This window comes from Sporothrix schenckii (assembly GCF_000961545.1).
Source record: "Sporothrix schenckii 1099-18 chromosome Unknown Cont38, whole genome shotgun sequence".
Lineage (NCBI taxonomy): Eukaryota > Fungi > Ascomycota > Sordariomycetes > Ophiostomatales > Ophiostomataceae > Sporothrix > Sporothrix schenckii.
Window position 1 is genome coordinate 1,874,813 of NW_015971139.1, and position 23,250 is coordinate 1,898,062.

Below are 23,250 nucleotides of genomic sequence, written 5' to 3' on the forward strand. Positions count from 1 at the left end.
TCTACAAGCCACAATTCCTCACGAGGCCCCAACAGCACCTCCACAACGTACGTCTCGACGAAGAAGCGGGACGAAGAAGCGGCAACAGGGTGTCACACCTCTCTATACGTTACGAGCACGCGCATCAGGGTTTTCCCCTCGTCGTCACTCGACTGTCCAACCTCCTTTCTGCCGGCCTCCTCCTATCTACCGCTCTCTCCGCCGTTGGTGTACCCTCTTACGGACAGAACGATTAGTACAACGGCCGTAGGGCCGGAGCGAGAGCAACCATGCCCTCCTCGCCAGCCACTCCAGCGACGGCCGGACCCTCGTCTGTCTCGTCTCCCTCGGCCGCCAAGGCCCTCTCCGTCTACTCCGTCACCAAATCACCCAGCACAGGACCACACAGCGGCGCGGGTCCTTCTGCATACAGCTCCGGCTACAGCTCCTTTCCCAGCGCCGCACAGTCACCGCCCATGACTGCCTCAACGATGCGCCCCTCCCTCTCGGGCCTCGCGCCCGGCTCGTCGACCCCCTTTGCGCCCGTCGCCGCGCCCCCGCCGCGCCAGGCCTTTGCCTTTTCCCACGACGACACCGACCGGTCGCGCCTCGCCTACGAGACGCTGTCGGCCAGCGCCAAGGCGTACCGCGTGGCCCTGGGCCAGGTCTCGGCCGCGGCGTCCAATTTTGGCAGCGCCCTCGAGGCCTGCGCACGGTTAAAAGAAGCTCGTGCGCAGCCCTACCCACCGGGTCCCTCTGCGCGGGGCGGCGGCGGGAGCAGCATCGGCGGTGCTGGTCTCCTGAGCAGCGGCAGCGGCAGCAGCCTGCACGAGGCGTCGTGCACGGCCGACGTGCTCCTGGCCACGTCCGGGCTGTATTATCTCATGGCCAACCAGCAGGGCATCCTGGCCGAAACGGTGTACCGCGGTTTTGAGCTGCCCATTGTGCACGAGCTCGACCGCTACGGCGCCGACGTCGAGGCCGAGCAGGAGAGCTACGCGGCCGGCATGCGCGACGCCAGCCGCGAGATCCGCCGCCTCGAGAAGGAGGGCGTCAAGCTGCGCAAGCCGCGGCAGCGCGACGTCGGCCGCATGCGCGACCACCTCGTGGCCATGACCGCGGCCCTGGATGCGCTGACCGTGCGCCAGGGCGAGCACGCCGTCACGTTGCTGGACCAGAGCCGCGACATGAGCGGCACCGTGAGCCAGGCGAGCCGCAACCTCGTGCGCGCCGAGGTCGACATCCTCGACAGCCTGGCCCGCAAGGGCTGGCCCGGCGGCGGGCTCGATGTGGTGCTGGACGGCGCCGTCGACCTGTTCTCGCGCAACGGCTACGACGATGACGACGACGACGCTTTGGGCGGCGGCGGCGGCGGCGGCGGGCTGCTGCTGGGCGGCATGTCCAATGGCACAGGCATTGTTGGCAACTCCCATGCCGTCGTGTCGGGCGCCGGTGGCTTCCTAGGCTCCGGTGTCGCACCGAAGCTGTCCTTGCTCGGAGGCGGCGGAAACGGTGGTGGCGGTGCGCCGATATCGAGTAGCACTTTGGACGATGACCTGGTCGACAACGATGCGGATGCTGGTGACGATGGGGACAGCGACGACGTCGGGATTGACGACGACGAGGCGAGCGAGGTGTCGACGATCAATGGAAATGCCAGAAGCAGCAGCCGTGCTACGGGAAACGATGACGCTACTGCGTCCACCGGCGGCGGCGGCGGCGGCGGTTTCTTTAGTATCCTGACGGGTGGTAGCATACTGGGTCGCAAGCCAGACCAGGATCAAGAGCGCGGTCGCTCGCCGACGAAAGGGCAACGTTCGAGCCTACGGTCACAACAGTCACAGCAGTCACAGCAGTCGCAAAAATCACAAAGGTCACGGCAGTCCCACCGATCGCAAGATGCGGCCAATGAGGGAGCATCGATAACAGAGGAGGAGGAAGGAGAGGGTGACGATGAAAACGGCGACCATACCCTTACCATTTCCTCGAGTCAACTGGCTTCGGCGTCACGCGAGCAGCAACAACCACGCCAGGCGCGAGCCGACAGCCTGGCCGTCGAGCCCTACCAGCACCAATACCAGAGTCTTGACAGCCTGGCCCACGCCGAAGCCGAAGCTGCATCGGCCACCGGCAGCGATGCGGCTTCTCTCCAGGGACGGGCCGCTTCGGCGTCGCGCAGAAAAGCGCACCAAGGAAAGTTGTCCAGGCCGACGATGACGCCGGCCAGTAGCCGCGGCCGGTCGAGGCCCTTCTCGCCGCAGCGCGTCTCGGTTGACCCACAGGACGACCTGTTCTCGGGCCAGTTTTCGAGTCCTGAGCGGACGTCCCTCGCTTGGCTCAAGGAAGGCGAACAGCTGGATACGCCGCAGGACGAGAAGGACGAGAAGGAGGTGGGAAACATGGAGGCTCCGGTCGACGACGATGCCGGCGACGAGCGACGGTCACAGGCGAGCGCCACGAGCAGCAGCGCGGACAAAGGAAAGGGCAAGGCCACGGCAGAGAGCGGGCGGACAACACCAACGGCAGCGGCATCGGCATCGAGAGCGTCCTCTACGAGGCCGACACCAGACACCAACCACAACGAGACGGATGAGGGCGTGTACATATGGCGGCACGAGGGCTGAAGTTGTTCTTGAATCGGATTTTTGTACTGTTTACTGGCATTTGCATTTGGCTCATTAGCATCGGTCTCTTTAAGTGTACTCGTATAGTAGCGGCAGCTGTAATTCCATGTCCACCAATATATGTTGTGAGTAGTTATGAGTTGTGAGTTTGTGTATTTTGGTCAATACCTTTTATGAGAATAAGGGTGTTGTAACTCGATCTTTTTTCTTTCTTCTTTTTTTTTTTTTTTTAAAAAAAAAAACCTATGAAAGTTTATCCTCTATATTTCAATCTTTAAATATACAGCGCATATTATCTATGTCAATAGCTGTAGTGCCTTTCAACACTCGATTTTCGAAGCAAAAGAGTTTCTCCTTGGACAAGGAAAAGCTCAGCCTTGTTAGGTTGGAAGTACTTTGAAATTTTAAGCATAATAATACACGCTGTGAACCTTTCTTAACTTACTTTGGATAGCTTGGTTCGGTGGGCTGTGTGTTCTGTAAATGTCCACATGCTGGCGTGTTCTTCTTTAGCGCCCTGGGAGGGCTTTCTAGTTTCTAGGCCCCGGTTTTAATTTTTGCGAGGCCTCCGGACCTGAGCCGGGAAACTTGTTTGGAGTCGGACAACTATCAACTATTTCACGACAGTTGTAATTATTTTGTAATTACCTCTGACATGGCCGCCTCTATTTCCACTTTGCTTGCTATCTGCTATGGCCTGACTTGAGGATTTACTCCCTAACTTTGTTTGGCGCCGCTTATAGTATGGGTCTCCTTGTGCTGTCATTTTGCCAGGCGTTTGTTGGGCCTCGAATGAGGCTCAGACACTGCCTCGATGATGCTGTTGTTGGCCCGAGTTACTGACCTAGACTCTCCGCGCGAACAGGCCCTCTGGCGGTTCATTCTGTGGATACGTGCGGCCGCGTGGGACTCGCGCGGTTGCTCTTTCCCGTCGTTGTATTTCGTAATTAATCTTACGCCGTTGTATTTCCTGTTACCCGAACTGTTTGTTGCCCGATGCCCTGCGCCTTCCCTAATCTGCGACAGAGCCCACGTATCGCTATGCCATTAATTCGTACTCCCCAAGTAAGATACGAGCAACAGCGGTGTGCAGTATTACCGGCAGGATCGATCCAGAGGGTCTCTCGCAGCTGCCGCAGGATCTTTCTTCGCGCCTCGCTACTGCCTTCTATTTGCTTTGCAGTCCACTTGATAGACACTTTGGCATCCCACATTAATTGACACCGTAAGCTGCACAGAGTGTACAATGATTAAAACCGGCTAAGGACACTGGCAAATGTTCAGGTATCCTTCACACTTGGAAAGTAAAGTACGACTTTCCTACCTCGAAATTCGTGGCACTTGGCCGATATGGTACGCCGCCTGCTCTTTCCCTCACTCCACGCAAGCACGATCGCACTTGCCTCTCGCCTTTGTTCCGTTCTTGCCTCCAGAGAACCTTGGATTCTCCTGACCCTTCTCAAGGAGATGCGTCTATTTTGTGCCGTTATTTATTTTTTTCTCTACCTTGTCGACCGCTTCACTGTCTCATTTACGTAGGCGTTTTCCGATTGCCTTTTGCCATTAAGTGCTGCAGTATGTTCCTGCGGCACTCCATCGGCGCCCTCTCACACCTGCTCTCCACCGCCATCTCGCTCTCGCCCCATTCCGTTAGTGCCACCTATTAGCCCTCAGCTTTTCTTGGTCTTGTCCCCAGTTGCTTTCCCTGGCCTACTTTGCCAGCTTGCCATCGCCGCCCGCCGCCATCTCCTATTCGGTCTTGGTTCGTCATTCGCGCCTTTCGTGTGTCGGGTCGTGCGCTGGTTTAGTTGTGTTTTCTCCTGCCCTCGTTCGCCTCCCCTGTTCTCTTGTCTTACTCTCGTGTTCCCAGCCAGCCAGCCTCCAGCCTCTACTCTCCAAACTGACAGCCTCAACAGCTTGAATCTTGTCGATTGTTGTCGACTGTCGCCAATCTTCACGGCCGTTCAATTCGCCTTTGCGCCAAAGTCATATTCGGACACGATACCCGCCCCCCATTCGCGACGCCCATTCCACGTACCGCACAGCACAATAGTGTCTCACATCGTCCGTCGGGCGCCGCCTCCGCGACCTGCGTATCAGCGACCTGCGTATAAACCATAAGCCCACCCAGCTCCTCCAACCTCACTCCTCTTCGCTTCAGCATCTGTACCCGTTGTCTCCCTCATGCCGCTCCCGTCGCACAACACCGCGGCGTAACGCGGCATTTGCGTGGATTAGATCCGAACGAGATCAAAGAGTATACCAATCTCGGGTCTCGCCGCGACAGAGCGAAAATCGACAGCACGACAGGTTTCGACTGCGCAGACCCATCCCAAGCCACCGTCTCCAGTCGTCCACCCAACCTTGTTACCGGTATCCCATTGCTTCGGATCGAGCCTCACTCGATACTTTTTGTACTGCGACACCACGACATCTGCGCGCCGTCTGACCGCTTGGCATACTATACCGAACATATCCCCCCCGCACGCAACGGCCGAGTAGATCTCATTTGTTTTAGTCGCCAATTCCGCCAATATCTCCATTTTGGTTTGGTAGTCCCGACTTTTGACGACGTCGACTTCTGAGGCGTACAGCCGACTCAGTCTTAGCTTCCCCCCATTCACATACCACGCCATAGATCTTCCGGCATGTCTCCGTCAACAGCTGCTGGCCACCTCGTGGCCCGGTCGCTCTCACATGGCGGCATCGCCGGTGCTGTCGTGGGCTCCGTTGTTGGCGCCTTTTTGATCTTCATCCTTGTCCTTCCATTCATCTTGCGAGCCATACGGGAGCATCGATACCACAAGAAAATCGCCGCCGAAAATGCCGAGATGGGTGTCACCGGGCAGGGCTTTCACGGGGGCCCGCCAGGCCAAGTCTTCCATCCTCTATTCTATAAGCCGCCAACGCCTCCCGGAGCTGGCCCGGGTGCTGTCGACCCGTCAGTGCAGGGTCCCTCGGATCCTGCCGCTACGCTCGGCGACAACAACTCATCCGAAGACGGCAAGCCAGCCGTATCCGGCTCGTCACCGACTCCGCCGCCCGCCGACGGCGCTCCGCAACCAACTTCAGCCGCCAATGCAGCTCCAGCACCTGCTGCACTTGGCGTCGCTGCGCCAGCCCGTGCGACCCTTCCGCCAAGAGGCTTCCCAATCAACACAAATACGGCCCCGTACGCTGGCCCACGGTCGGCGTCATCTGCAGGGCCGCAGCCATCATATCCTCCGCCACCGACACTAAACTCGGCAGCAACGTTCCCAGCTGTCGGTTCCCAGGATCCTATACTGGCGCCGCGCCAGCGCAGCTCGACAACCCTTACGGGTCGACCGTCACATAAGCTCCCCGGCACACTGGAAACGATTGCAGACCGTGCCGCGGCGGTGTTCCGCCACGGCAGCACGCGGTCTTCACCATCGCGGTCTCCAACGAGCCGTCCCGACCATGGCCCAAGCAGCGCACGTTCGCCTGTCGAGTTGTTCTTCAATCAATACGACCCCTCGAATCACCACACATGGCTCATGAGACAACAAGGTATCGACGATAATAGCACGGGCGTTGACCCGTCCTTTTTCGAGGTTAACACACAGTATATCACTGGTGCATCGGCGGAGTACTATTCGGGAGCACCGCTGTCGCCGCCCACGGACCCGAATTCGCACCTTATGTCGCCTGTTTCGTACGCCCGCGAGCCTCCGAGCATGATTGCGTCGAGCCTGGCGAATATTGCTTCCGCAGCAGCTGTGGCCGGCGCGGCGACCGGTTCGAAAAAACCGACGAAGCCAACCGTTTCGCGCACTGATAGCCTCCGCACAGCCGCGACGGGCGACGAGTTTTCGCCGCTCCCATTGAGCCCTACCTCGCCTCTTCCCAGTGTCGCCGAGGGTGATCGCGGCATTAAGGAGGAGCCCGACCAAACTAGCGATCGCGGCATCTCTTCTCCGCCGACGGGGTCACGATCCATTAGCACAGAACTTACTCCCGAACCCTCTGAGTTTATGCCGCATTCGCCTTCTTATCGCCCGCTTGTTCCCAGTCCCCGTCTCCCAGCTCCCGGTACGGTCAACCCGCGAGACGTTTGGGCGCCTGCCACTGACGACGAGCGGTTCGTCCACAAGACGGCCGAGCTCGACCGCATTGAACAATCGCCACCCTCTGCAGTAGAAGACCACCAAAACGACGATTCTCTGGACGTGCCGCATGTCCCATCAATTTCGGTTGCGGCATCGCCATCTGACTCCAATTTTGAGGCAGAGCAAGAGGAGGCCTCCGGACCTGTCGAGGCCTCAGCACAAGCCATGTCTCCCACCGAGGCCTCCCTCGAAGCCACCGATGCCCCGTCTCCTCAAGAACCCACTGCCGTGCCGTCAGTGTCGGCCCCGGAAGACACTAAAGTCGCCACTCCCGCCCAGCCTGATGCTGTTCCTGCATCTGACCCGCAGATTGACCACTCTAGCCCCGATACCCAAGACACGCAAGACACCCAAAACACCCAAAACACACAAGACGCACAAGATACACAAATTGCAGAGGCCACACAAGTCGCACCTGGCAATACAATCCAGCAAGCCAACGTTAGCGGCGGGCAACAAATCGACCCTGCTGAATTCGATGAACTTATGCGTGGTCTTGACGACAGCGGATACAATTTTGCTTACGGGGAAGGCCAGCAGATGGGATTTGTGCCAAGCAACAGCGACTTTAACAACACTGCCGACGACACCATCACCGACAACGGCACCGTCGGTGGAAGCGACAACACCTTCGCCGGCGGCTTCAACGGCGGAGTTACGTATCCGGCAAACATGTCTGTCGTCGGCAACAACATGTACCAGACTATTCCACAGCAAATCCCACAGCAAATCCCACAGCAGTACTGGAACATGCCGAATGGTGGCAACCTCCCGACGATTGCTGGGCCGTTTATGACGCCTGTCAGCCAGAGCGACTTTCCCAACGGCATGCTGGCACCTCCATTTACCGTTCCGTTCAACGGTATCAACCAAATGAACGGTGGCAACAGTATGCAGGGCATGGAGTACGGCAAAGATAACAGCAAACTCCCGCAGTTTGCGCTGCAAACCCCACAAAGCAGCCCCGGCCAACTGTCGTCGAACTCGACAAACAGCAATCTACCACCAGGCATGGTCATACCGACGACACCAACCCCGCAAAAGCCAGGCAACTTCAACTCACCACTCTCCGTACCTGGCTCCATCATCCCCAGCCACCCGGTGTCTCCTGCATCAAACCAGGGCTCGACTCCAGGGCAATCTTCTTGTAAGACCTCTCTTGCCCGTGCTGCCTTTCCTCTTTATACGGTCTCGATACTGACGTTTCCAATAGCTTCTCCCCGTACCTTTGCTTGCGACGACTGCGGCCGTGTCTTTGACCAGATCCACAAGCTCAAGTATGTTACTTCCTCATATTCCTGTCGAAAACCACCTGCTAATGTGACAGCCACCACAAACGCTATCACGAGCGACCACACGCATGTACAGTTCCTGGCTGTGGCAAGCGCTTCGGTACCCGGACACATCTCGACCGGCACATCAACGACAAGCACAGCAAGAGCCGCAAGTACCACTGCACCGAAGAAGGCTGCCCTTACTCCGTGCCCGGCGGCAAGTCCTTCCCGCGAAAGGACAACTGGCGACGGCACATGGTCAACAAGCACGGTGTGCAACCTGACCACGAGCCGATTGAGGTCATTGATCAGCCAATGGCGTATGCGTAAACCGTCTATGCAGAACTACCGACCCCCAAACGACTGGACTGTACAACTATCTTCCTTTTTTCTTAATTACTTATTTTCTGGGTTCTTGTTTGGCTATCATTCATGCGAGGCAAACAAAGGAAGGGGCGCAGGTGAAAAAATTGTGCTGCATTTTTATTCACGTTTGTATTGCTTTGCGGGAACCTGCCTCGAAGGGAGCGGCACACTTCATATACCACACAGCGAGTTCATGGTGGACACACCTGCCGGCGTTTATTGTCAAGCCTAAGAAACCATTTCTTATTCAATGCTATATCATGTTTGTTCAAGCCGATGGACCGAACTGACGGCGCAATTGCAGGCTATGCATGAAGTGAAGTGACCTCCAAATGTATCTTGGTATCGCGTAGTAACCCGTCCTCGGGCTCATAGGATCGGTGTCTGTTGTTCAATGCAGCGCAATGATCAGTCTGCCTCGTCTTGTCTGCCGCGACGCAGAGCATCACAAGCACGTTTCCTCTGCCCATGCATGCACCATCAGAAAGACATGCGTTTGAACCTATGCCATACATGCAGCGTATGTTTTGCTGCGCACGTTTTGTGTCGCGGTGAAACACCAAACTGGGCCTTGTCGCCACGTAGAGCGGCGCTGTCCACGGGCCCTGTGCTTTTGTGCGTGTCCCTAGTAGACAAAGTGCTGCCTCTTCAGACCACCGTACTGATGTCAACACACGTCGTGAACTTTTTCACCCGCTGCTGCGGACCAGCTTCTTCACGAGGGCCCGCTGCTGCTGAACGTCCAGGTTCTGCGCGTCTGTGGCTGTGATCGCACGGCCCACAAGAACCACGGTCCGCGTGCTGTCGCTGTTGACCCACAGCCGGCCGTTGCGCCCCACGGCCGTCTCAAACGACAGACCTTCCTCGCCGAGGGCCGCCAGCACGGCGACGCCCGCTTTCTCGGCAGACGCCATCAGCAGCCGCCGCGCCATCAACAGGCTGACGGGGAACACCATGCCGCCGACCAGCGGGCCCAGCCCCTCCGACTTGCCCGTTGTCGGATCGACACACTCCAGCTCAGTATCGAGGTGCTTGGCGGCCAGCGACACGCGCGCGTAGACGAGCGTGCCGGCGTGCAGATCGGGCCGGTTCTTGCGCGTGGCGCCGGCAAAGGAGAGGACGGGGAGGACGGCGCGGAGGGGCGGCGCATCGTGGGGCGCGAGGGCGACGATGGCGTTGTCGGCGGTCGTGTGGAGGACCTGGCCAATGACGAGGTCGCCGGTGGTGGGAGAGTACTGGCAATGGTTAGTGAATGCGGCCAAGGAAGAATGGCAGACAGGGAGGGTGGGCGCGCACTCGTCCTCCGTCGCTCTCCACCCAAAGGAGGTTCTTGCGGCGGTCGGCCACCAGCTCGCCGCTCACTGTCGGGACGACCTGGCCCGAGGGCAGAAGAAGACGCAGGCCGGGGCCGAGACGCAGCGGTGGGGGGCTCTTTGCTTTCTTGTCGGTGCCGGCGGCCGGGTGAGGCGGCAGCAGCTCCGTCGGGTCGACGTCGTCGCCCGGGAGAACTAGTTGTGTAGGCACAGCCATTCCGTGTAATTGTGGGAGGGAGTCGATATTGGCCTGGGAGTGCAATCTGCTGTGTGCTGTGTCCTCTTTTCCCAATGCGCGATTGTCACGACGCTCGACGTTGAAGCTTCAAAAAAATTATTCACTTACGCAGTGCAGCGCTGTTGGTGGAGCTCTTTTAGCGGCCAGTGGCTGCTGAGCATGGTACAAGAAAGGTACATGAAAATACGTGCATGGCTGTGCAAAACCAAAGTCTACACACCGTTTTCTAAATTAAGCTCAAATCAGGAATGATCCCCGCTTTGTCAGGTTTGTTACCGCCTTCCTGCCCCTTGTCAACCAGCCGTTAGCCGCCGGACCCCACGCTCCACGACCCTCTGTGAGACAGCACAATCGTGCCTAAGGGTTGCCTTTGCGTCGCTCGATGAAGGCCTAAAGGGCTAAATGCCAAGTGCTAACAAGTGCCCGAGTGGCTCTGCCCGCTGACGTTGGGCGTTGGCGTCTTGCCTTAGAAGTGGTGCTGCCGCGCGGACGGGCCAATCAGGCACAAGGCACAACAGGAAGGAACGGGGCAGGTGCCTGCCTTCGCTTTGTTTTGTGTGCTTGCCGTGGTGATTTCTCCCCATCTCGAGCTGTGGTTGCAACCAGGTGCTGGCAGTTCCCCTCTTTTAGTGGGCTCGCCCGTCGCTCCTGCCTACGGCCTTTGCTTTTGCACTTCATGTGGTGGTGTGTGTGCTGGCCGAGTCCGCTCGTGCCTTCCTTGCATCCTTTCTGGTTGCTAGCATTTCCTGTGCGCCTTCCTGCGTTGTCTTTCGTCAGCGTTTGGTGGTTTTTTTTTGGCCTCGACTCGCTCTTGCTGTTACATCTCTCTGTCTCAGCGTCTTCGGCTTCTGCTTGCCGTCCCTTTTCACCATTTTGTTCCTTTTGCAATCTCGACACTTTTCACTTTCGACAACCATTTTCTGCGATTTGTCGACCATCACTCGTTTGCGACGATACGCTAAAGCGACATAGGCCTTCCACGTCACGTCTAACCAGCATTACAGTACTTGTGCCAGCTTACTTGTCTTCAGCCAAACATTTCTTTACTCTGTTGCTTCGAACATCTCGTTTTTCTTCGTCTCCCTATCGACCGCCTTTCATCGGCGTCGACTCTCGCCCCCATGCTTCCCCTCTGCGCTTGAGTAGAGTCGACCGACATCTTGTCTTCGCCTAACCTTGAACCTCACCGCTTCGCCAGAGGCGGACGTCGACATATAAAAACAGCCCGCTGGGCCTCAATCTACCGCTCTGAGCCCAACCTAAAATCGGCCCAGCTTTCACACGTTCCCCTCTCGACCCCGTTTTCTTTCACCTCGTCTCCCATGGCATCGAAACCTCGCGATGCCTCCACCGTCACCCCCGGTGATGTCGACGCCAACGACCGGCCGGTCAAGGAGAAGCGCCGCGTGAGCTCCAGTGGCAAAGACAAGTCTGAGCGCCGCGACCGTGACCGGGATCGGGACCGGGACCGTGAACGAGATCGCGAACACCGCAACAGTATGCCTTCGCCGTCGGCGTTGTCGTCGCTGCTGTCCCACCGCTCGTCACACCACAAATCGTCTTCGGGCTCGGCACCCCGCTCATCAAAGACCCGCACTAGCGAGAGCGACCTTGTCTATCCCTCGTCGTCTTCCCTCTCTCGTAGCCAACGACGCAAGCTGACCGACGGCGAATCCGCCGGCAGCAGCAGCAAGCCTCACCGGTCATCGTCTGCGAACCACAAAACGAGCAGCGGCAGCCGGCGGCGGACCAAGGACAAGGACGGCAGCTCGTCTGAGCGGCGTGAAAAGAGGTCGTCTACCATGACGGGAGGCGGAACGTCGTCATCGCTCCCCGATGTCGACGAGCACACCAAGCCCCGCTCCGCCTCCCTCTCGATCTCCTCCTCTACCGGCGACCTCGTTCCGGAGATGAGCCGCAGCCGCGAGCGGCTGCCATACCCGTCTGTCAACAAAGCCTTTAGCCGTGAGTCGGTAATCAGCCGTGAAGATCTATCGGCCCCGTCACGGGCATCGGCCGGGTCTGTGAAACATCGCACAGGCGACCCCTTGACGCCTGATGCGACCGATCTCAGTGCCGGTGCCGCCGGCATGCAGCGCTCAAAATCGTCCAGTGCAAACGACTCTCGACCGGGCTCACGTGCGACTAGAAAAGACAAGTCGTCGGCGGCATACAGCTCGGTACCGTCGTCACGCAAGAACAGTCGCACCCGTGCCAGCAGCCGTCACCATGACCGGCCACCCAGCCCACCTGACACTAATCTATCTAGCACAAAGAAAGCACGCGAAAAGGGTAGCAGCGAAAACAAGGACGACGATACCAAAGACAAGGCGAAGGATGCAAAGGACTCTGACTACGAAGATGATGACAAGAGTGAGTTGGATCCCGGACTGGGCTCAAACACGCACAAGAGTCAGACGAGCAGAGTGCGGATTAGGAAGAGCCGCACACCCTCCACACTTGGCGGCAGTGTTACGACGGCGCACGACCTATCCAAGTCGGCTCCCTCCGACAACTCCTTGGTTTCCAGCCAAGCCACATATACGGTAGGCGCACGTGACAAGATCTCGCAGGTTACAGCCTCAAAACAGGACGCAAGACGTCGGTCGCCGGCCGAGGCCAGCGATGCCGACTTCTCACCAGAATCTGCTCAGGAATCTTCATCCCCCAAGACGCCGAACCCCGAAGCGTCTCCCAAATTCTTCGCTTCTGGTGCCGACTGGAAGCAACCACCACCACCGCCACACCCACATCCTCATCTCCAGTACCCCCCACAACGCTTCCCAAGTGGCACAGCAGCGGCTGCTGCTGCCGCCGTTGCTGCCGACCGTCTGTACACCCCATCTCCTGCCCCAGGGAGTCCTCGCAGCTCGGAGCTGTCCGCTACGGAGAGCCCAGAGGACGACGACACCTCGGCGTCTATGGCTTCCGCCGTACCTCCTGCTCCACCACCACCGCCGCCTCTCACAATCGTCGAGGTTCCTCGCATCGACTATCTCATGCAGAATGGCGGTCTGCCAAATCCTATCCCCAAGAATTTCTTAGCCGTCCTACCCCGGCAGAACTTTGCGCGTCCTATGAACCCTCCGCTGCAGGGTGCTGAGACCTTGTTTCAGCCATTCTTCAACCTCCTCAACCAGTACAACAGTGTGCTTTCAGGCCACGGATCGGTCGCCGTTGCTACCGGACACCGCACAGTTGCCCGCCGTCTCCTAGACCGCCTTGAGAATGTCTTCTCCCGGGAGCTCCCTGCAGAAGGATGCTCTTGCGTGGTCTGTGAATCCAGCGGCGATGTACACCGCGGCCTTGGCTGGGGCGAGGTGCTTGAGCGAGTGAGCGGCCGTGTTGACTTGCCGACGTGGCCTCCGGTCAACATTTCCGAGCTGGAGAAGCGCCTGGACGCTGCCGCAGTCGCTGCCGCGGCTGTTGGTGGCGGCACAGGCGCGGCAGCGGGCCTTCCTGTGCGGCCTTCCTCACCTGTCAAGATCGATCCTGATATCGCTGAAGAATTTCGCGAGCATTACCTTCGGCAGAACAAGAAGGTCCGTGCCAGCGTGGATCGCTGGATGCGCGACTGTGCTTCGGCGCCCGCGTCGGCTCCACAGGAAATCGACGATGAGACGCTGGCTTTTGCAATTTTGACCAATCTCGGCCAAGACGAGCGTCCGCTGTTTAACGCACTGCTCTCTGGCTCGCGTGACCTGGTGCCGACCGTGCGGGCGCCGACGCCGATGCGGAAGCCACGACAGAACTTTATCATCAAGACTGGCCTTGCCATTCAGCGGCTGTACCGATTGGGCACAGCGCCTCGCGACGCTGAGACGACGCTGTACCTCGTCAAGAATCCCAGTGTGCACGACCTGCTGCATACGATTGCGGACATCCACCCGTCCGAGTGGGAGATTCTCATATCGGGCCGCTTTGACGGCTTTTTGTGGTCGGGCGCCGACACCAACGACGACGACGTGGCCACGCCAATTGCCGGTGAGCCGTCCGGCTTCTTCCCAGCCACATCCATTCCATCTACGTCGCGTGGCCCGACGCCGGCCATGGGACTGCGAGGTCCAACGCCCATGTCCCGGGGCCCGACGCCAGCCAGCGGCTTCGGCGGCCTGGCGAGCAACCCTGTGTCACGCAATGCGACGCCGGCCTCGTTCATCAGCAACTTCTCCAACGCATTGTCGTCGGCGTCGACGAACGCGACGCGCCAGGCCGTGTCGACGGACGAGGAAGCGGAAGTCGCCGCCCTTGCCGAGATTGAGCGTGAGATTTACTTGGGCATGGAGGCGCTCGAGGACGCCTTTGAGGTGTTGCACCGGCGTGCCGAGATGGTGCGCACCGGTCTTCGGCAGCGCAGCGCCGGCCTGTCCATGCGACTGCAGCAGCGGCGGGTCGGCGGGCTGGGTGGGGCCGCCGCGCAAATCGATGTCCTGCCGCAGTCGGGGGGTGGCGGACCATCGGGCAACGACTTTGAGCGGCCTGCCTGGTCTGTACCGGGGACGCCCGCGCCTGGCGGTGGCATGCACGTGCCGGTCCATCCGCACGAATTTTCCATGGACCCGTACGACCCGGGCGCCGCCAGCGAGGCCGACTGGGACGCAGGCGACGACTTCTTTGAGCTCAAGCCCGAGGACTCTGCCAGTAACATTAGCAGCTCGCAGCACCGGCGGCCGAAGCGACGAAGCGAGCGCCGGACGCCCGCTCCGATCGAAGAAGAGGATGAGTGAAGGGGATGAATGGAGGCTCGTTTATGAGCGATCGTTTGAATCCGGATCATGTGAAATGTGACATGTGAAATGTGAAATTGTTGTTTTATTTTATTTTATTTTCCTAGCCTTGAACCAAGTTGAGTCGGGCTGCATCACGGCGGAGTTTATTACAATGTTAAATCTGTGCATCGTCTGATTGTCTTTTGCGATGATTTCCTTTGCATCTTTGTTGTCTTCTTTACTTATTCCCCTGATACAGCCAATGAAATATTCCGCAAAACACACTACCGGTGACGCGTGAATTAAACAAAGTGGTCAAATTTCCGTCACCATGCGTTGAGGCTGGAAGATCCTCCTCTTCCATCGACTCCAACGACTCGAGTCAGTCTCTGTCTAGCATATAACAAACACTCGTCGACTTTCTAGATCCGAGAGTCGATTGGTCCTTTTCGTCTGTTTTCATGTTTTATTTTAACTTTTAATTTTCTTTTCTGTTTCTGCTTCCTCGTCTCGTCTTATTTGCCCGGCCGCCTCTCCACGATCTCATTATAACCCCAACTTTGTCATATGGTCTCGAGCGCTGAGCGGCAATATAAGCTGCATTTCTCTCCACGTATTTTGCCTCCGATGATGTTCAGGCTAAACAGCCATGTCATCTGGCCAAGGCCAGACGGCCTCTTCTCATTTTCCATTCTCTTTGTTTTTTTATCGTGTTTCCCTTTGCAATACTGTTTTCTCGGCCGTGCCGCTGTGCAATGTGTAAGAGGGCTACCCTGCAGGAGAATGATATATCCCGTATGTACGTGACGCACTGCTGTCTATCCACTCTGCCTGTCCAACAGATGGTCTTTATTTCTGTAATTTGGACTCCATCCGCATACAATACGTATATTTGAATTTTCTGTTGGTTCTGTGCTTTTTGCCATGCCGTTTCGCTCTCATATTCCCAAGAGTCGATGGGAAGACAGGTGTGAGGGTAAATCGTGAGCGTGCTCGTCTTCCTCATCACACCCGTGTCGTCGGGTCTTTTTCTCATTTTTGTTCCCTGTCCCTGCCCGTATATTTGATTCCAGCCTCGGCGTTCTTGGTATCTATTTCTATTCTATTGCCACAGTTCATTCTTTGTCTGTTGGTACGCTACGACGGCTTGGCACAGAAACCGAGGCCAACACAAACGTCGCATTTGACTCCTTTTTCCCGACGGGCCAGCAGCGCTCTGTTGAAGAGGGAGACTAAAGGAAGACAATAACTCAATTCATACAAGAAGCAGAGAGCTCGCACGTACGGCACATTGTCTAGCCAGCCTAAAGCACCGCATACGAACCGAAACTCACAGCATCGCGATATCAATAACGCCAGCACAATGGCGTCGCGCATAGCAAATGCGCTGACACTTCTGCTAGCGGCAGCCCACGTCCTTGCCGCTGAGACCGCAAACGGACCAGTTGCACTCTCGTTGTCGGCTACACAGGCGGAGGGTCGAACAAACGGCTTGTCACGACGCAATGCCGACATTCCTCTCACAAACCTATCCACCGTGGCCTACCTGGTGACGTGTATGTGCTGGCATTTTGTTGTTTGTTGAAACGTGCCTCGTCTCTACTGACCATCCTCAGTGAGCATAGGAACGCCTGGTCAAAAGGTCCGTGTGGTCGTCGACACGGGCTCCGATGAGCTCTGGGTCAACCCGAGCTGCAACAGCTCGTCCAGCGCCAGCAGTGGGCGGAGCAACGGCGTGACGGGTGTCGATCAAAAGGAGTGCCTGGCCAGCGGCCGGTACGACCCGGGCAGCTCGAGCACCAGCATCAACCTGAACAAGAGCGGGAAGATCCAGTATGCGTTGGGCAGCGTCGCGCTCGACTACTACAACGACACGGTGGCGCAGCCCGACAGCGGCGTGACGCTCAAAAGCTTGCAGTTTGGCGTGGCGCGCCAGAGCGAGGACCTGTACGAGGGAATTCTGGGGCTGGGGTTCGCCGAGAACCACAACTACACGACGTTTGTGAGTGCGGCGGCCGAGCAGGGCGCGGCCGGCGGGCCGGGCAAAGTGTTTAGCATCGGCCTGGCGTCGGCCAACGAGCTGAATGCGGGCACGCTGGTGCTGGGCGGTCTGGACACGAACCGGTTTACGGGGCCGATGATGGGCGTGCCGATCCTGCCGCCGCCGCCGTCGGACACCCTGGTGCGGTATTGGGTCAAGCTGGACTCGATTGGGCTCACCGGCAGCACGGTGAGCAGCAGCAGCGGCACGAGCAGCGGCAGCAACAATGCGAGCAAGACCTATCCCAACTCGGGCGCACCCATCGTCCTCGACACAGGCTCGACGCTCTCGATCCTGCCGTTTTCCATCTTGGCCGCCCTCGCCAAGGATTTGGGCGCCAGCATGACGCAGGGCAGCCGCAACGAGTACGCGCGGCTGACGGGACGGGCGCCCGACGCGGCCGTCAACGCCGCCATCTTCCCCGTGCCCTGCACGGCCCTTGGTCTGGGCGCCGATGTGCACAGCAAGGAGAACCTGGCGGGTCTCAAGCGCACCGTCGACTTTTCGTTCAACAACGGCGCCGCTCTCGTCCGCGTGCCCTTGTCCGAGTTTGGCATCCAGATTACGACCGACATGTGCGTCCTGGGAGGCATTGCCATGGATGACGGCCTGTCGTCGTCGTCGTCGTCAGGTCCAGGCACGGGCATCCCCCAACCCGACGCAGGCGCCACGCTGCTGCTAGGCGCCACATTCCTGCGCGGCGCCTACGTCGTCTACGACCAGGCAGCGAACAGCGTCTTCATGGCTCCGTACGCGCACTGCAACGCCGGCACCGCCAACTTGCAGCCGCTGGCCTCGGCGAAAGCAGGGGCGGCTGCCGGGTTTACAGGCGCGTGTTCTGTAGCAGACAGTTTGTATGGTGGCGGTGCCGGCGGCTTTTCGGCAGCGGCGGCGGCTACTGCGCCGTCTTCAGGAGACAGCGGAGAAGACAAGAAGAACGCGGGCCGGCGGAGCAGCAGCGTGTCGACAATATCGCTTGTGGCGGCCGTGCTGTCGGTGCTGGCATTTCTCTGCACGTAATGTCGGGGAGTCGGGGAGTCGGGGAGTCTGGGAGTCTGCTCGTGTACGTCATACTGTTGTATTCCACTCTGTTTCGCATATCTTCTGTCGCATTCCCACGTTGTTTGGATCGAGTTACGTTGGTCGGTTGGGAATGGTGATGAAGCTGACGAGAATTGGAGTCTGGGGCCATCTCTGATCCAAGCCCCGTCTTTGTTTGTGTCTTATTTAACCAATCACGTGTCTATTTTGAATTATCGTTAAGATTTTGATGAATGGCACCTTTGCCAGTGTATTCTTGAAAGAAGGCGCAGCTAGGTTTATCTGTCAGGTCATTCTTACCCTTTCGAGTTTCCGTCGGTCGCTGATAACGACAAGCTACGTCGCCCCTTCCGTAAATGTTGTGTGAAGCAAATCTGGAACAACAAGGAACGATGGAAGAGTACTGTAGCCTATCTTGGATCAGAACGACCTGAACTGAAATCTCCCAACTTCAATAAAGGCTGCCATCATCTACCAACCCATCGCGCTCCCCTAGCAAAGCAACTCTCCCAGCTATACCGGCACGGACTATTTTAGGTGCCGCACCGCTCAGCGGCCTTGTGACCGTCAATGTCTTGCGCGCACATCAGACGTCAGCAAGCTCTTAGGAAGACGCCATGAAAGAAGGAGCCGAAAGAGGCATAGGACAACGTGAAACAAATGAGATGTGAAGCAAAAGGGAATATGGGTTGTCTGGATTTGCAACAGGAGACACATTCGTTTTGGTGTCGTCGCCTATAATATACCAACATATCCACCTTCGAAATTCAGATTCAACAATGGTGTCTTGAATCCTCATTCTCCAGTCTTCGACGAAACTTCATTTCACCGTCCGTTTCCCCCAAGACACAACATCGCCTAGCAGCGTATCGTGGGAGATGGCCGTATCCGGGGACGTCGGGTGAAATTGGCGATACTACCACTTGGTACTCTCAGTCTGTCAATTTTCTTAATCAGAAGATAGCAGAAGAAATGGATCGGGTTTGTCGGTGGGTTTATTCGCCGCCAATGTCTAGTGTCTGTAGCGCCACGATACGCTGTAATTAAAAACTGTCCGTCCCCTTCGCTTCCCAAATAGGAAACTGAAATCTTGTGATTCTATTGGCCCATTTCACCTCTTACAGTCGTGGACTGCAAAACTGCATATTTGGAGACCGAGACATTACGGCACGTCGTCAAGGCAAACCGCTTGAATTTCCGATCTCAATGTGTTTCCAACTCCTTGAATTGCCGTACAATATAGAACATCCGCAAGTCCCCATAGACAAAGGGACGCACACTACCGCCGCGAGTGTTCGGACTGCATCGTCCAGCGCACTCTTACAGGCGCGGGAGAATCCACAATCACTATCTGTAAATAGAGCCTCTCTCACGTAGTATTGACTTCTATTTCATATATTCCTGAATATCGCGAAATATATTTATATATATTGAGTGCGAAATAAGAACTACTAGCTAACTAACTAAGTAACTATCGATAAAGTAACAAGCTGACAAACTAACAAAGCAAATAGCAAATAGCAAATAGCAAATAGCAAAATAACAAAAATAACAAAAATAACAAAAATAACAAAAATAACAAAAATAACACATAACAAAGAACAACTAACAAAAGAGCAAAAAAGCAAAATAATAAAGAGCAAAGAGCAAAAGAGTAAAAAGCAAAATAATAAAGAGCAAAATAACAAAGGGTAAATAACCGAAAATAAGTAAAAATAAACAAAAAACAAAACAAGTAAAGCAAGTAAAGCAAGTAAAGCAAGTAAAGCAAGTAAAGCAAGTAAAGCAAGTAAAGCAAGTAAAGCAAGTAAAGCAAGTAAAGCAAGTAAAGCAAGTAAAGCAAGTAAAGCAAGTAAAGCAAGTAAAGCAAGTAAAGCAAGTAAAACAAGTAAAGCAAGCAAAGGAAAATACAGAAACTGAGCAAAAAACCGTCATGTAAATTCAAAAGCGCAGGAATAAACAAAAACAAATACCGGCGGGATGGTGACAAAATATTAAGTGGGAAAAGGAAATTGAGCAAACTTTGGAAAGAAGAGATGATACCAATCTACCAATCTGGACTTTCGGAAGAAATGTAATGAGAAAACGAGTCGTTTGAACCACTGTGCAATTGGACGGCCCAGGGCAACGTGGAGCCTAGTCGAAGTGACGGGAGCTGCGGCGGTAAAGATCGGGGCGGCTCAGACTACGGCGACGGTCGCCGTCGAAAGTCGACAAAGTCCGTCCGCGGCTCAGCTCACGGAGGCGCAAATCGACATCGTCGAGACGTACTGAAGAGCGGCCACGGGATCTGCTGGTGCGAGACGGGCCTGCGTAGCCAGTCGCTGGCAGATCGTCGAGTGTGGACACCAGAGACGTACGGCCGCGGCTTGGACTGCGAAGACGAGAGGAGGTTGGGGCATGGTCAACGGCCTCATGCTCGTGGAGCCGCACTCGATCTCTGAAAGCTCCGGCAAGGTCGTAGTTGTCTCTCGCATATCTCTCGTGCTCGAAGCGCCCCCCGAGGGTCTGATATGCATACGGTTCCTTGTCCAAGAACCTGTGTCGGCCTCGCGCGTAACTGCCGTTTCATTAGTCTACATCCACATGCGTACGTGGTTGGCTTGCAATACTTACTCCAGGTACGTCGTTGCGCAGTCACTTGCTGGCCCAATGAGAGCCGCATGACCGTCTCTGTTCACATTCGAGACGTCGATAAGCTCGGTCCGTCTCCCCGGCCGGCTTATCCCGCCATATTCGGATGCCATCGTGTCGTATCTCGCCCTCTTTGCGTTGACATCTGGTGTCATGCTTGAGTAGTTGTCGTAAAGGTCTTTCACTGGGGAGCTCCACCCTCTTCCGGGGTACAGCTCGCGGTGCCTTCTTCTGTAGAAGGCGACGTCATGGGTGGGATCAAACCCACCGCTGTAGCTGAATGTGCTGCTGTAGTCGTCTGACATGATGTATTCGCGTATGCGAATATATAGACAGATCAAACAAGTAGAAATTAGGGAAAGGTAAAAAGCGAGTGCCAATGGCAAAAGCGTGAGGGAAATGAACAAGATAGGAAGAAAACAGGTAGCAGCTTAAGAAAGAGAATATGGCAAATGAGAAAGTTGAGATGGTGTTTGAAGGGAAGACTTGGTTTACACAAGAATAAAGCATTCGATTCCTAGCATTTATATAAAAAATGGTATCCATGACAGGGCATCATGGAGACAAGCGAGGCTTTCCGGTATAACATAAAAAGCCTGGTTTATGCTGTCTTCCGTCCGAGAAGATACAGCCATTTTCAGGATCAAACAAGTCGCGAGCCTCAATCTCACAGGAAACACACGAGAAAAGATTAGGCGCTCCCAATCTGTGCAGTCGCCTGAATCATGGCCACGGGCTCGGCCGCATATACACAGAAAGGTCATGGTTTTTGGCCTTTGAAGACGGTGTGGCTAGGACAGGCATGGCAACGTTGGGGACGCAGTTGGGCCGTCGGCTGCCCTATGAAATGGTGCCTCCACGATACATACTGAACAGCCAGCCCTCTCGACCGTCCTTCCACTGCACTGGACCGACCTGTTGGCCGGACGAGAGAGGCCGTGGGCTTTCGACGAGGCATATCTTTGGCAACAGTTTCACCGCTGAATGCATTACACCCAGTAAAAATTTTGGGCTGCAAGAGGCCGCTGGCGCCTGGAAAGGGTACTTTGAGAAACGCGAATTCACGAGAGTATCGATGCGCGCGCCTACTGCAAGAGGTTGTCGTACAAAGGGCCGCCAATCATCGCGCAATGTTCGAAATATTAGGCGCTTCAAGTCCAGACCAGGCGCACAGTGGCATATACAGTATAAATGTATAAAATTCACTGTCTACGATATCGTGAGGCAGAATCTCGCTCTTTCCCAATGAGACTGTAATTTATTTAACTCCTTACCTCCTTCCATCTGTATATTCACCCTCTCACTTTTTGCTGCTTATCAAACCTCTTTCCCTCATTCCACATTCTGTCCTTCCTAACTGCTCTTCTCACCTCGAGACAAATCCCCCAAAAATCTGCCGCATCGCAAACTGCCATGCATTTGCACGACATTCCCCCAGAGGTGATTGGCGAGATCTTGTGTGCTCTACATGACCCCAATGATCTCCGGGCCTTTCTCGCGGCATCTCCAACCGTGCTCCGGGTGTTCAATCTCTTTCGAGACCGCATCCTCCTGGCAGTCTCCCTGAATGCCATCGAACCAGAAGTACGCCCCATTGCCCTCGCCATTCGCCATGTGCCTTACATGAAGACGAATGCGGACATCAATCTGCAGCACGGCTTTCTAAACGACTACTTCGGTGGCAAAGTATACGAACCGCCCACTAAGAGCCAAGACATCAAGTCATTTTGTGGTCTTGTCTGCCGCATCCTCTACTTTGTCGACCGCTTTGCCGCCGAAGCATGGTCTTTGCTTCATGATGGTGCCGGTGACGGTGCGGCCTCGCCGGCCCTGTCGCCACTTGTTCTCTCCCGAGCTGAACGCACTGCATTTCAGCGAGGCTTCTTCCTCGTCGAACTCTATGGCAATGTCTTTCCGTCATACCGTACTGGCTTTGACGAATCAGTCATTGGGACCGACGCACAGATCGACCATTTTCTGTCGCGTATACACCCGTGGGACGTGGAGGCCATGGTCTCTGTCCTCTTCTATCAAACCAGGTTCATTCATAAGCATACGCTCCTTGCGGAAGACGACATTGTTGCGCGGGTCATGGCCTTACCCACTGCATACCGCCTCGCCACAAAGTCTCGACCATCGGGCCGAAATGCTGTTACCTTTACAAGCCACGATTTGGAACATGAGGATCCCCCACCAGCATTCGAAACAGTCATGGAGAGAAGCGAGAGGCGGCTTAGGGACGGGAATTGGTATTTCTTTTTCAGGATGGACTACGAGCGACATGGAATCGTCATGTTCTCGAAAGCCCACCGAGTGGTCAATGATTTTGTCGCGTATCTTTCTGTCACGGCCAGCCTGCAATCGCTGTTTATGTACAAGCTGGCTCACCGAGACGGAATCGAGAAGACGAGGCTCGTTACAGGGTCGTATGTTTGTTTGTGGAAATCTGGCTTCCTCGACGATGCGGCGCAGGTGCTTCGACAGAGGCCCGTCTTCGACCATGACGATCGTGGTGCGCCAAAGGGGATGCTCGGAAACGGGTCTGGATTCAATCTCTATCGTCCAAGTCTGCGAACTGATCGGCCTTTGTTTGACGTTGAGGACGACCGGGCCCTCAACGGCGCCTTACGGGCGAGAGGCTATGTGTTCTGGGACGCCGACCGCACAAAACAACCTGCCTTCGCGGCCCGTCTTCAGCAGGCGCACGATTTGCCCCGAGACGAAGTCGCCCGGCTGTACAATGAAGAGAGCTTTGGCCCGAGCGTGCAGGAGAGGCTGGAAGACATCGGCCTCTATCACAACGACCTGTACGACCTTCTGGATGACACGGAGGGTGAGCCGCCTTACAATGACAAATTCAGTCCGTAAGACTAAAGCTAGATGGCGATGAAATGTTTCCAA

The 23,250-nt window shown here is 56.2% G+C and overlaps 7 protein-coding genes across 7 annotated transcripts; 5 read left to right on the forward strand and 2 right to left on the reverse strand.

Annotated features, from left to right (window-relative positions):
• Positions 1 to 269: 269 nt before the first annotated feature.
• Positions 270 to 2,603, forward strand: SPSK_05987 (uncharacterized protein; the record flags this gene model as incomplete). Its single annotated transcript, XM_016732695.1, has 1 exon — positions 270 to 2,603. One exon carries the CDS (start codon positions 270 to 272, stop codon positions 2,601 to 2,603), a length of 2,334 nt encoding a protein of 777 aa, XP_016592321.1.
• Positions 2,604 to 5,251: 2,648 nt separating this feature from the next.
• Positions 5,252 to 8,337, forward strand: SPSK_05898 (uncharacterized protein; the record flags this gene model as incomplete). The annotated part of the gene is made up of 3 exons (XM_016732607.1): positions 5,252 to 7,880; positions 7,947 to 8,010; positions 8,061 to 8,337. The coding sequence occupies 3 exons, from the start codon at positions 5,252 to 5,254 to the stop codon at positions 8,335 to 8,337; spliced, it is 2,970 nt and encodes a 989-aa protein (XP_016592322.1).
• Positions 8,338 to 9,062: 725 nt separating this feature from the next.
• SPSK_06541 (exosome complex component RRP40) lies at positions 9,063 to 9,903 on the reverse strand (the record flags this gene model as incomplete). The annotated part of the gene is made up of 2 exons (XM_016733245.1): positions 9,063 to 9,608; positions 9,670 to 9,903. 2 exons carry the CDS (start codon positions 9,901 to 9,903, stop codon positions 9,063 to 9,065), a joined length of 780 nt encoding a protein of 259 aa, XP_016592323.1.
• Positions 9,904 to 11,246: 1,343 nt separating this feature from the next.
• SPSK_05864 (5-methylcytosine G/T mismatch-specific DNA glucosyllase) lies at positions 11,247 to 14,651 on the forward strand (the record flags this gene model as incomplete). The annotated part of the gene is made up of 1 exon (XM_016732573.1): positions 11,247 to 14,651. One exon carries the CDS (start codon positions 11,247 to 11,249, stop codon positions 14,649 to 14,651), a length of 3,405 nt encoding a protein of 1,134 aa, XP_016592324.1.
• A 1,345-nt stretch (positions 14,652 to 15,996) lies between these two features.
• SPSK_06175 (uncharacterized protein) lies at positions 15,997 to 17,694 on the forward strand (the record flags this gene model as incomplete). Its single annotated transcript, XM_016732882.1, has 2 exons — positions 15,997 to 16,182; positions 16,276 to 17,694. 2 exons carry the CDS (start codon positions 15,997 to 15,999, stop codon positions 17,692 to 17,694), a joined length of 1,605 nt encoding a protein of 534 aa, XP_016592325.1.
• Positions 17,695 to 19,851: 2,157 nt separating this feature from the next.
• SPSK_06558 (uncharacterized protein) lies at positions 19,852 to 20,654 on the reverse strand (the record flags this gene model as incomplete). Its single annotated transcript, XM_016733260.1, has 2 exons — positions 19,852 to 20,275; positions 20,332 to 20,654. 2 exons carry the CDS (start codon positions 20,652 to 20,654, stop codon positions 19,852 to 19,854), a joined length of 747 nt encoding a protein of 248 aa, XP_016592326.1.
• Positions 20,655 to 21,762: 1,108 nt separating this feature from the next.
• SPSK_06268 (uncharacterized protein) lies at positions 21,763 to 23,217 on the forward strand (the record flags this gene model as incomplete). The annotated part of the gene is made up of 1 exon (XM_016732974.1): positions 21,763 to 23,217. The coding sequence occupies one exon, from the start codon at positions 21,763 to 21,765 to the stop codon at positions 23,215 to 23,217; it is 1,455 nt and encodes a 484-aa protein (XP_016592327.1).
• Positions 23,218 to 23,250: the final 33 nt, after the last annotated feature.